The sequence below is a fragment of the Crinia signifera genome, chromosome 3 (assembly GCF_055691185.1).
Source record: "Crinia signifera chromosome 3, ASM5569118v1, whole genome shotgun sequence".
Taxonomy (NCBI): Eukaryota; Metazoa; Chordata; class Amphibia; order Anura; family Myobatrachidae; genus Crinia; species Crinia signifera.
Window position 1 is genome coordinate 216433585 of NC_139219.1, and position 13587 is coordinate 216447171.

General features: G+C 42.4%; 1 protein-coding gene across 2 annotated transcripts in view; it reads right to left on the reverse strand.

The window, feature by feature from the left end:
• Positions 1-1112: 1112 nt before the first annotated feature.
• Positions 1113-13587, reverse strand: part of AP2M1 (adaptor related protein complex 2 subunit mu 1) — a 37574-nt gene continuing 25099 nt past the window's right edge. For both annotated transcript variants that reach the window (XM_083177424.1, XM_083177423.1), the window contains exons 3-11: positions 9075-9340; positions 8820-8902; positions 6352-6487; positions 5730-5871; positions 4209-4328; positions 3775-3910; positions 3403-3500; positions 2786-2897; positions 1113-2181 (exon numbers count right to left, since the gene is read on the reverse strand). In XM_083177424.1, coding sequence (XP_083033550.1) covers positions 2047-2181; positions 2786-2897; positions 3403-3500; positions 3775-3910; positions 4209-4328; positions 5730-5871; positions 6352-6487; positions 8820-8902; positions 9075-9340 — 1228 coding nt within the window. In that variant the 3' untranslated portion in view covers positions 1113-2046. The remainder of the gene's footprint in view (positions 2182-2785; positions 2898-3402; positions 3501-3774; positions 3911-4208; positions 4329-5729; positions 5872-6351; positions 6488-8819; positions 8903-9074; positions 9341-13587) is intronic.

A 13587-nucleotide genomic window follows, 5' to 3' on the forward strand; every position in this document is an offset into this window, starting at 1 on the left:
AAAATGACCAAATTTAAAATGTAATTGCTCCTAAGGTCTAGCAGTTAGGCTTTTTAAAAAGACTATAGAGCAGTAAACACCCCCACACTAGTTACATGCTATTATCCTTAGAGCACTCAGAGCAAAACAGTTAATGTTATATGGGAGCAGCATAAAAGTGCCCAAGGCCTTGACTTTGCATGGTCTTAAGCTGGGTACACACTAAATGGTGTGTGCCCATCAAGATCGTGAGCGATTGGGACATAAACACTTTCCAATGGCAGCTGCAATGAGTGCTAGTTGAGGGGTATGTGACTGGGGGATGGAGAGAGAGCAGGGCTATGTTAGGTCCTGCAGACTGAGGATGTCAGACGCCACATGGTAGCATGCATAGTCAGCGACATTAAGCTTACACACTGGGTGCCAATTGGAATTACTCATTGCAACCCATCAGAATTAGCAAAACCATTAGGAATATATAGTCTAGTGTGTACAAAGCCTTTCTTGTCCTCCAGTTACCTCTTTCACATTTTATACTGTCTGTTGACATTTTTCTGTTGTAAAATTCAGGTACTGGATTACCAGCTTCATGCTTTATATGGAAGATAGCCAAAGCTACACGTTCATACAATTAATGTACCTTCATTTTCTCAGTGGGGAATGGAGCTACGCATACGTAACATCAGTACAGCACCCTAATTAGTTTTGCTGCTTATACGGTGCAAACAGAATTCGTTTGCGATAGACTGTATAAAAAAAATTAAAAAATACTAAAAAATGGATTGGTGATTTGTCATGTAGATAATTCTATAATAATGTTTAAGATGACTTTCTGTGGTGTAGATATTTGTTTGTTATAGTAAAATAAGTTTTATAGTTTTTCATTCAATTTAATAAAATGCTCAGGATGCAAATCTGCTGAACAATAGCCACAATGCCACCAGATGTTCAGATCCAGCAATTCGTAAATAGGTAGGTATTGCTTTTAGAAGCAATAATACAATACTGTATATGGAACATTGAAGGAAGCTTTAGAAGCTTAATGCTGAGAAGCTATTTCAGGTGCTTACTGTTGTATGCATTGCCAGATTACAAAATTCTCATGGAGTTAATACATCAGCAGCCTTAAGGTATACATTTTCTACATGGTTTATTAGGTTTATAGTTCGACCATCACAAAGAAAAAAAACAGAGCAAATCACAGCACAAGGAGTACAGGGACAAGAGAGAAGTCACAGGACCACACATGTCACGCCAGAAGAAGGTGTAGAATCCCATCCTTGCTGCTCCAGTTGTAGTGACTGTTCTCTGGCAGGGATATGTTTTATTCCTTGCACTTGATGACAATGAATGATGTTTAGTTCTTGGTCTTTTCCTCTTTTTCACAGAGAGAGACTGCCTGGAGTACACTGAACATACTTCATATAGTTTGGTCATAAGATTTCTTCCCACTAAAATGCCTTGTGATACAGATTTGCTTCAGCTCTGCAGGCAAAGGAACACTGCTGCAAATACCTAACCCGGGCGTTACACCAGGGCTTAGACCCTGTGCTCTTTCCTGTATTTCAACTGGCCTGTGACAGCATTAAAAGCTCTAATGACAAATACTGAGGACATAGTAAACATGACACAGCTATCTAATGTAGAAGAGGGATGTGATGGAAAGCCTGCAGGAAGCACTACACTATTCAGAAATACTATCTGCCAGCAATATTCACAGACTGGGGTGGCTATGTAAAGGAAGGAGCAGCTATGTGAGATAGGTATTCAAAAAAAACAAAAAAAAAAAAACACATAGCAGCAAAATCCCTATAATTGTCGTCAGCTTTCCAATGCTAGATTTCTTTACAGAGCCTCCAAACAGAATGGGGTCATGGAGCCAAACGGCTGTAATGGTCGGGTGGAAGAAGCAAGAAAGGAAAGGAGAACTCTCCACCCAACAGAGCTTAAGGGAATGGACTCCTTTTACTTTTTTAAACTTGGGTTCTCTGTTATCCCATCAAAGTGTAACGTGACAGGATAGGTTTAGTAATGGAAGTATCTCCCTCCTCTCTAAGTATTGATGCATTAACAACGGGTTTCATAGATTCCACTGCGTCCAATATAGCGCACCCATTTAATCACATCATGGTCGCTGTAGTTCAACTTCGGTTCAAACACTTTCAGGTATCGAACTTTGAGACCGGACGGAGCAAATGGGACCTTGGGGAGAATGCAAGCATTGTGTTATTTAGGTTTACATGCCCTCACCCAAGTAAAATACAACTCCATACAAACAATCCACATACGGAAACTGGGGACGGGTCTCTACTAAAGATCTTTGGCCATTTTTTTTTTTTTAGCAATTTGCGGTACAGCAATATGTACATTGTGGCCTCCAAAAAAAAAAAATCAGGATCAGCCTTACAAAACTCTTTACAGTTTGACAGTAAAGATTTTCACAATTTGTGATCCAGGGATCACTTTCCATCCATTAATATTCAAGGATTTTCCATCTGAAGCCACAAAATTGTACATAAAAATCCATTTACCACAATTTCACAGGCCAACTCCTTTCATTGAACAGTTCAGTGGTGTCTATGACCATTATACACTTACACCTTAAGAAAGGCATGTCCAAACTATGGCACTCCAGCTGTTGTGAAACTACATACTCCAGAATGCCTTGCCATATTTTTAGCATTCCTTAATAGCAAAACTGTGGCAAGGCATGATGCGACTTGTAGTTTCACAAAAGCCGGATGCCCATAGTTTGGTCATGCCTGCCTTAAGACTTCTTTGGAACACAGTGACATGTGATACTCACCTCAAAGTTCATGGAGATAGGAGGGCGGGCCCACTTCTTTTTGTCATTGGTGGGCAAGAGCTCAATCTCAGCACTGATCTGAGATTCCTTCATTCCAGCCATGCGTTTTATCCTGTAAACAGCATCACGAAAGCAGGATAAGATTTGTATTCCATTAACATTTTACTGTATACACTTTAGCAGTATGCAATGTGTGTATTTGCATCAAATAGGACAAGAGAAAACTGAAAACCTGACTCTCTCTCTCTATATATCTATATATACATATACACACACACACACACACACACACACACAAACATAGGACATAAACCGCACAAGATACACAACTGTTATGGTGACAGATACAGTATTATCGTATCATACATCGTATCATACAACTTTAACAAAGTCAAACTTTAACAAACTCCTCTTCTTAAATGTAATTATTTAAGTAAAAAAAAATATATCTACACATTATAAAATATGCCTCTGTATACATACAGACACTTCTGGCAGTCTATATAATAATTCTCACGTTTCAATTTCTGCAATTTTGACTTAGTCCGGACAAGCAATATGAACCTGTATGATACACATATTATGATTAATAAAAAAAATGGAAGCTGGTCACTCACTTCCAGACAATGGCATTTTCACTGGCCTTGTACTTGGCTTTGCCCTTCATACAAATTACTTGCACTCCACTTGTGTTGAGCGGAGTGGGGATTCGAACCTGAATAGAAAAACAAACTTGTCAGGTATTAGAATGAAAGGGTACGCATGTCTGCACTGTACTTTACATTAAAGTAGTGACATAATTTAATATATATATAAACAAGGAAGATGAAGCTAGAGAATATGACTCCATGAAATAATTGCAAGACCATAGAGATACAAATACTGTCAGAAAGATACATGTTTCTAGTCAGATTACTGTCCAGTTCATTAAGAATACTTATATAAAACAAAGATCCTTCAATACGTTCTCCAGTATTAACATCACTCACCTCAATTTTTTGAGCCAGTAGGGAAGGCTTAAAATTTGATTTTATGACCACCTTAACCTCAAGCTTGGTACGCCCCACCTCACGGACAAGGGGGATGACACGGAACGGAAGGATTATGTCCTTTGTTGTTCGGTACCTAGAGGACAACAGGATAACGGCCAGTTGGTAAAACTAGACATAAATATCAATGCACTTTTTTTTAATGGAAAGGTCCAGAAATGTACTGGGTAAGAATATATTAAATTCTATGTATCTTGTACACAGGAGTTAAGGAATTTTTTAAGAGACCAAAATATAGCACAAAGGATACCTATAAATTTATTGATCTGATATGAAAAATTAGCTTCAAGGAATATTTAAACCACAGGTTTATAGACTGTGCTAAATAAAATAGGATGCACCAACAGAAAGCAATAGACATTTAAAAATCCTACCTCATCAGCTCATATTCTCCATCTGGAGGAATAAAACTGATGCTGCGCTCCGAATCAAACTTGCTTAGCCGGACACACTGATGGAATGTACAGTCATCAATAGCAATCGATTGCTTCCCCCTGAAAAACAAATACATGTGGACAGACTGAAGAACTGGCTAACAAAAGGCTGGCGTGCACTTCAACGATATTGATGTAATTTGACATAATGGAACGACAAAACGGTGCAAAACAAACATTTGTATAGTGTGCACACACACAATAGCATACACCCATGGCTGGTATACAAGATATTCTGGATGGGCAATCAGAAGATATCTTGTGTGACTTGGACCATTTAGTTTAATGAAGGATGGAATAAGAGATCATTGTCATTCCTTAAATTGCTCAGTGCGGCTGAACAGACGAGTGAGCTGGGAAGATAGATAGGGGACACTGGGGTAGATTTATCTAACAGCGCCGCTATAACAGTTTCTGCTTCCCCTCAGTAGTGAGGTGAAGCAGGAGATGATACCGACAAGATCGACTAAGATCTTGCCAAAGCAGGGGGAGCGCTTACTCCCCCATCCGGCGATGTCCCCTCCAGCTGACAGCGCGTCAGTTAACACTGACGCGCTGTCTCCTTCCCCCCCGGCCGGCTGGACTACGATCCCTACTCACGCGAGATCCCAGCGCAGCTCAGAGCCAGCAGCAGGGACAGCGCTGTCCCTGCTGTAGGCATAGGGCATCGCCGTCTGCAGCTGTCGAAGTCGATAGCTGCAGGCGGCGGAACGGTCAGCAATGCTGACCGTTCATAAATTAGGCAGATAGCAGGGGCGCACTACGAAATATTGCTGATTGGCTGAGCGCTCTCTCAGCCAATCACTGGCTGCCCATACATTTGTAATGGGTTTTTTTTCCCCTTGCAGAGTGACCGATCCTCCTGCCCAGCAGCCCCAGCTCCCTCGCCGGTTCACCGGCGCCCCCCCGCGCGCTGCCTCTGTGTCCCCTGCCCAGCTCTCCAATGCTCCCCCCCGCCTTTTTGACAGCTTAGCATGCACGGCTCCACACCCCTTCGGCATCTGCCGACGCTGATTCTGCCAGGCTCTCCCCCTGCCCGGAGGCTGCACATAAGATTTAGGAAATCTTATGTGCAGCCAGTCCGACTCAGATCGATGCGCACGGGACCGCGCATCGGATCGGAGGGGGATGTCAAAACATGTGATTTGGGCCGATTTCATGGCCCGATTCGTCCGAATCGGGTGAAATAGTGTCCAAATCGGAAAGTGTATGGGAGCCTTAATACTATGCACAGGTAAAGCAGTAAACAATACCACCCAACAAGTTTTATCAAAGATCTCTTAAACCACGCACCATTTGGATAATTTGAGAAGGGTCACATCAAAGTATGAATGACAAGTTATTTCAGTTTTCTATATTACATATTTAACTTCTAAAAGCAGGACATTTTGAGCAGTCAGATTTGGAACTTATGCATCTGGCTCACGTAAAACGCTTAATACCGGCAGAAATCACACTTACGTTTTGCCTGTCTCATCAGCAGTTCCTTTGCCTTGTTTCTCAATTACAATTTTGTCATTCATGCCAAACTTGCATTCTGGCATGCCGCTCAGGTAGCTCTTCATAACTACACGGCCAGACACATGAGCACTAAGCACCTGACCTGAGAACGGGAAAGACATGACAGGAAGTCAGGCACACACACATACACTGGTCTGTCACATGCTTATTTTCACAACTACTTGCATGAAATCCTTTTAAATATAAATTGCTTTTTCGAAAAAACTGCTTAAAAAAATGCCAGGTTTTGTATGATTGAATTAGGTTTTAAATATATATTTAAAACCTAACATGATCATAAGAAAAAAAACAAAAACAAAAAAAACAACACAATGCCATTTCCCCAGTCACCTGCTTTATGGCAGGCACATGTATTTAGAGTAGCTTAGCGATCACTCTCCATGATTGGCGGCTGTTAAAATATTCTCTTCCAGCAGATGTACATTGAGTGTTTCTGACTGGTCACATCAGATGCAACCATGTCAGGGAAAGCCCAGTCTGGCGTTGTCACATTAAAATACAGACATGCCAGGTAAGTGATTAAGAAACACGTATCTAGTACTTTTTCTTGCCATGTACCCACCTTGGGGGGACATCAGTAAGTTAACACTCTCCAATACGTCCAGGAACAACTCATTGCGACGATACTTGATTCCTTCACGCCTCCAGCCAATCTGTCCAGTGACCTGGCTAGTGATCTGAGACTGCTCCTCCTTAGTCTAAGTGAATTAGAATAACCAAAAAAAATGGATTCTGGCTTTTTTTTTTTTTTTAAATAGTAGTTTAGGTACTTGTTTCCTAGCACGGCGCCCATCGCATACCATACTTAGTGGTGTGCGATGCTATATTCATGTTAAATTAACAGGAGTGCTTGGACAATGAAATATTGCATAGCATTGCGTGCCAGCAAATGGCATGCAATTTTTAATTGTACAAGCACCCTGATGGGTGCTTACAATGTTAAATGCACCCCCACCGTCAACCCGAAGAGTGGCGAGCGCAGCGAGCCCGTGAGGGGCGGAGGTACGTGCCCTCCGACCTTTTCATAACCCCACTATCCACGTCGGCGTGGAGTTGACCTTAGATAGTGTGGCGAGCGTAGGGAGCCCGAAGCATGGCGATCGGACGTGGAATATATGTAAAGTAATTCGTGTCCGCTCGCCACGCTTCGGGCTCGGTGACTCGCCACACTATGTAAAATCAACTCCATGCCGACGTGGATAGCGGAGGTATGAAAAGGTCGGAGGACGCGTACCGCCGCCGCTCGCCACACTTCGGGTTGGCGTTAATAGTGGGGGTGGCATTGCCAATGGGGGTCCATTTAACATTGTAAGCACCCATTAGGTGGTCAGGTACATCAGGTACAGTTAAAAATTTTATTGCATGCCGCTATATTGCATGCAATGCGATTGTATAAGATGTACTACGATCCAAATCAGGGGGGCGCCGTGCTAGGAAACAAGTACCGTAGTTTATTACACAAGTAAATCATTTACAATCTACTATGGAATATAGTTCTTCCAAGGAATCACTGAGCAAGAGTGCATGTAAGCACACACAAATGGAGTCATGCCTCAGATTAGAAATCCTTTCCTAAAGAATATTAAAAGTATACATTGGAGAAAAAAAACAAAAAAACATTATCACCCCTTTTGCAAAGTCCATATTATGGACAGTACCGCTGCTGTCCCATGTAGCTGATTGCAAATGTTCAATGTAAAAGCAGGCTGCAAGTTTGGGAGAATTGCAACAGCGGGATGCGGTCATTTTCCTGGTGGTCGGAATCCCGGCGTTCAAAATCCAGACACTTTCTCCCTCCATGGGTGTCCACGACACCCATAGAGGGAGAATAAATACCACTTTCACCCCATTTTTAGTTGACACTGATAATACACTATTTAAAAATAAAAAATGTAATTAAGTTTTCTTTATGTAGCACTAGAATATTCTATTGTATCCGATTTTTGCTGCTTACAGCAACACTGGTTACAGCAAGCTTGGAATTCTATTATTGAGTACAGAATTTAGCAGAATTAGACCTAACAACAAGTCATAACGGTCCTATTATATGTAACTGAGGTCTAAGTAACTGAGGGAATAGCAGTGGAAGTCCACCAGGTATGCACCGAAATTCCTCATATCATTCACTCCTACCTGGTGCTACATATCCAGCCACACGAAGCAGAGGAGAAGCAACACGGGAGGCACACGTGGGAAGAGCGGGCAGGTGGGTCAGGAAACACAGGAATAAAAACAAGAGAAGTCCAGTTAGAGTCCAGGTCTGTAGCTGAAGTTAGGTGAAGGCAGCTAGTAACCCCATACAAGGGATAACACCATTAGCGATCTAGTAGTATTATGTATGTTCTCATAAGTCATTTCTTAGACTGATTTATTACTTGACCTGAGTTTCAAGCCATGTTACATGTTCCTTTGAGGAATCATTCCTTGTTTAAAAACCAATAACCCTCTCAATCAGTTTCTCATTTATCTGCTCTGCACGTTCCTGCCTATTAAAAGGTCAATCCAACGGTAGCTTTTTTAAGCAGATAAGTAGTGCCATTCTAATTCCATACACTAGTCAGTGGTTCTCAACCCTGGTCCTCAAGTGCCCCCAACAATGCAAGTTTTCCGGGTCTCCACACAGAATCACAAGTGACAATTAGCTCCACCTGTGGATCTTTTAAAATGTGCAGTTGGCGGTACTTGAGGACCAGGGTTGGGAACCACTGCACTAGTGGGATGTGACCCGTTTTCACCCAAATCAGACTGTTTGGGGCAATTGGTGTAAGCCTGCCTTATAACCCCTATCCCTTCTTTTTGTATGTACTGTATAGTAGTAATTTGGTTGTTTAGGGATGCACCCCTGCCAGTGAAATAAAACAAACCAATTGCTGCTCGATTTGCCTATGAATTAATAGGCAGTTTCAAGTTGCGTGCAGACAAAACGTTCTTTACTATGCAATAGACGCCAATAGGGAATATTCTACCAGCTTGTCAAACATGTTCTGCTTCCAAAACCATATGAATGGCACTGCAGTTATCATCCTTTACCTGGCTTTTAATCCCTTGTTGTGTAATGAATGTTTTCAGTGCTCCAGTTTCAGAGTTCTGAGGGTAGCCAAAATCCAGTATTTCTGGGAAAAAATAAAAAATTACAATAATGACTTCCAGGAAGTACATTTCAGGTAGCCAATAGCAGGATACAATGGCAAAAATTCTACAGAGTTAATTCATTTTACACATACATATTGTAAGGTTGAAAAGGTAGCAATAAGCATGTATCCAAACACCCCCCTTGCTTCTCACCATCAAGCAGTTCATAGATCAGCACAAAGTTGTTTTTGATGTTTTCCTCGCTTATTTTCCCAAAGTAGGCAGTCATGACATCACACATCTTGTAGAGGAACTCGAACACCATGGCGGCATTGACATTTTGCTTGGTGACTGCCGCCAGCCAGATGTTGGAGCGTTTCACATGAAAGAAACTGGTACGAGCAATGTTGGTGACGGGAGAGCGCACCTGCTGCCGGGCATGGATAACATTGACACGGAAAGCATCCACTGCGTTCCTTCTGCATCAAAGAAAAACATAGAAAAATGTAAATTAAAATAAAAACATAAAACCCAAGCAAAACTTTTGAAACAAGCCACAAAGAATTGTATCACTACATCTAGCAGTAAACCATGTAGTGTTTAAAAACTATCGGGACACTGCATTAGAATCTACATTATGGTTATAAAAAAACTCACTCAACTAGTACCAACACTAATAAACTGTACATACATTTGGTGTTAGGCAACAGGTGTAAGATATTAGCATCATTAGACATTGGCAAACAAGCTGAAAAACATTGTGCATTTAACTCAATATTCTTCCATCAAACTATACTATCACCACCACAAGATCAATACTTTCCCTTCCCAGACCATGATCTCACAGTAGTCTGTACTGTACACATGCCGTTTCTTACATCACTATCATTCATCCACAGTGGAGTCAAGTGGATGGATAACAATGTGATAATATATTAGTGTGAGGAAGAAGCCAGTGTAAAATCATACAAGCCAGTTCCACTTCATTATTTGTAACTGGCAGCAGAGTGTAGCAAGCAGTTCATTTGGTCTAGCAGAGAGAAACCAATACTTTACCAGTTAGAACAGCTTACACCATACTTCAGCCACAACTGTCAAATGAGCATACCATTTTTTCATGTTTTTTTTATTTATTTAAGCATATATGTTAGAACATTGAGGTACTGGGTTAAAATCAGCAAAACGCGAAGAGTTAAGATTCCAGCAACTTTGACACATAGCACACACAGGCAGACAGCCGGCACTACAGGGCAAGTCGCAGCAGGAAGAGTGATCTTACCTATTGCTACAGCAGTCAATGAAGTGATGAGATGAAAAGAGATGGCACCAGCGAGGAAGGGACAGTGACAGCAATGAAAGAAAGGATTAGAAATAAAATACTAGAAAAAAAAAAAAAAAAAACACAACACACTAGTAAAGATCCAGAAGAGAACACCCCATATTGGAAAAAGGGTCATCCCAATGACACACACATTACTTTCAGCATGCATGCGAGAAAGTCTGGCAGCAAAGCTTAAGCAATTGTATTCATAGGATCCAAAAGATGAAGTCAGCCAGAGCTCAAACTGGAGGGAGCATGGCGAATATCAAACATGCAATGTAAAGAGCACACTGCCCACAAGTGTGACAACACTGGACACTATTAGGAGGTGAATGAACATACCATTTTAGGAGGAAATCAAATATGGGTTTGTTTGTATGAAGAACAAAAACCCCACAAAAAAACAAGGTTATCATACTGCTACTACTAATTAAAAAGGTAAAAAAAAAAAAAAAAAAAAAAAAAACATAGAAAAGAGGATTTTTGGTCTTACCTGTAAAATCCTTTTTCTCTGAAGCCATGGTGGAATGCAGGGACTATGGGCACGAAGGGAGAGAACTTCTTTAGAGAAGTGCAGCACATGGCGGCTCCTCCCTCATACCCTCACCTGTCCTCAGGAACCAGTTATTGGAACAAGCCAAGAGTAACTGAAGGAAGACCAAAAAGAACAAAAAAAAAAAAAAAGCACATACATTCAGCACAAGCACACACTTGCTGACAGGGTCCCTAGGCAACCCTGCCCGACGAAGGAGCACTAGGCTGGGCACCTAGCATCAACCATGACTTCAGAAAAAAAAGGATTTTTCAGGCAAGATCAAAAATTAAATTTTTTTTTTTCAGCCTATGGTGAATATTGTGGCTATGGAATGTCCCAAACCAGTCCCCCAAGGGTGGGTATGCTCCCAAGCTGCATCTAAGAAACCTCTCCCGAAAGCAGCATCTGCTAAGGCGAAGGAGTAAAATATGTAAAAAAAAAAAAAAAACACACCTCGATAAAAACGTGTGTGCAGAAGACCACACAGCTGCCCTGCAAAGATGCTCTGCTGAGGCTCCTGTGCACGCCGCCCAGGATGTGCCCACCAACCTAGTAGAGTGGGCCCTCACTGTCACCAACCTCCTAGTCAACAGGTTGGCCTGACAAATGGTCTTGCATAGCGAACGCACCAAGGCTTGCTTTGCAGCTGGCCAGCCAGATGAAGCATGGTGGTTGATGGACTTGTGCCAGTTGATCGATCAACCACAGAGAGCGGAGAACTGCCTGCATTAGCAGGAGAAGTTCTTGAAGAGCCTCCTGGTCTAGCAAAAGAAGGTGGTCAAAATAAGGATTACGGACTCTGTTGGTGAAGAGTTACCGCCTTCACCTCTGATGGACAGGCCGAATGGAAGTGCCCGTCTCCCACTGCAAAGTGGAAATGCTGGTGAGCCTGGAGAATTGAATGTCCAGAGATGCCATTAAGTCCCCCAGTTCCAATGATTGTAGTATGGACCTGAGAAAACGTTCTGAATCTCGGCAACTGTAAAAACAGGTTCAGTTGTTTGAGGTTGAGAATATGACAGAATATCCTCTTATAGGGTAAGAACTGGGGATATCACAGCAAGAGAGACATAATGGCAGATTGGAGGGCAGTAGCTTTAATGGCATCTGTAGGCAGACTGGTTGTGAAAAATTGTGTTGGGTGAAACTTCCAAAAGGAATGGGCGTAACACTACCATGACTGACTTGGGTTTTAGAAATTGTCAGAGTGCTAGGCATTGGAAGACGTCCCCCTACACTGGACAGCTCTGGTATTGTGGGCCGGCTTGGGCTTTTGGGGCTTTGAAAATGAGGGCTGAAATCTTTGGGACGTCTAACCGCTAACGTTGCCCTAAGGGCCAAAAAGACTTGTTGTAGGATTCCCTGACAGCAAAAAAAAAAAAAAAGTCCACAATGGTGGCCACTATCTTGTCGCGTTCTGGACCAAAAAGCACAGTTCATGAGAATGGGAGGGCATCCAAAGCTCGCTCAGATTCATGATCAGCCTTTCAAGAGTGAAGCCATAAAGGCCCTGTGTGCTGCCATGGAGGAAGCTGATATTTTAGAGTCAAACATCCCCATATCCATAGCTGCCTCACTGGAGGTACATACCCGGGTTCTCTGAATCTATACACAAAAGGACGCAAGGCCAGAGTGGCAGGGCCCCTGACTGCAGACCTTCTAAGAGGGCATCAAGCCCAGGAGCTAATCACCAAGTACACACAGCCGCATAAGCACGGCGTATAGCAGATCCTGCATAGGTTAAAATGGACTTAAGGAACTGTTCCAGTTTCTTATCCAGAGGATCTTTGAGGGAAGTCACATCTGGAAAAGGTAGGGTGGTGGATTTAACCAACCGTACAATATGTGCAACCACCGTAAGAGGTAATTCCCAAGGCTTACTATCCTCAGAGTATAGAAGAAAGCAATACGCTTGGCCACTAGAAATTTGTGTTTCTAGTGGCCAGGGGGGAGGGGCGGTGCCACACCTCCGATCATTCTTTTTGCACAAAAAAAAAGAAAAAAAAGAGACCTCTAAGTAAGGAGCAAGATCAGCATCTTTATTTTGCAGTATTGAGCCTATGAATTTAATAAGGGCATCCACTAGTTTGTGTCATATGATCCTCAAAGATAGTCCTCCTGGGCTTCAAACCAAGTGTAATCAGCCAAGTACTCATCTAACTGGGATTCCTCTAAGAAGATAGGGAAGACCCCCTTCTGTGTACACATGGGGGCGATATATTGCTCAGTGTCTCCTTTTCATCAGCGACCATATATGGTCGCTGATTAAAGGGAACCTCTGCCAGGGGAGCCACAGAGGGAATCAGCTGGTTGCAGGAGCAAGCTCCAGCGATCATAAGGGGGCTAAAAACAGGAGCGCACACCAATCGATGGCAATATGGTTGCTCAGTGACCATATTGCCAGCGATATATGCTGAAATCATCCCCCGTGTGTACTCAGCTAAGTCATATGATGAGTAGCCTGTCCCAGAGTCTGTTGCAGGGAATCAGACACATGGACTAGACCCTGTGCTGACTGGATTAAACCCTGTAGCAAAGCTGGCTCTGGCGCAGGCTTCAACTGTAAATGAACAGACAACTTAGCAGGCCTCTGCAAATCCCATTAAACCAAGTAGTATACAGAATTTATTGACTAAAACAGTATATCTAATCACTGTGTTAAGTGTCCAATATAACTCCTAAGTCATTAAAGCTAAGAATTCACTTTGGCAGTAAGCATACAGCAATATATGAAAAATAAAAGCAAAACCAAGTACAGATACTTGTATAAATGACGGTAGGCACTTTGGACCCAACACCAGCACAAGAGTGAGGTGAGGGTAGTCTAAGTCTGACACTAGGACAGTGGAGGCACAAGAGAGGCAGAAGGT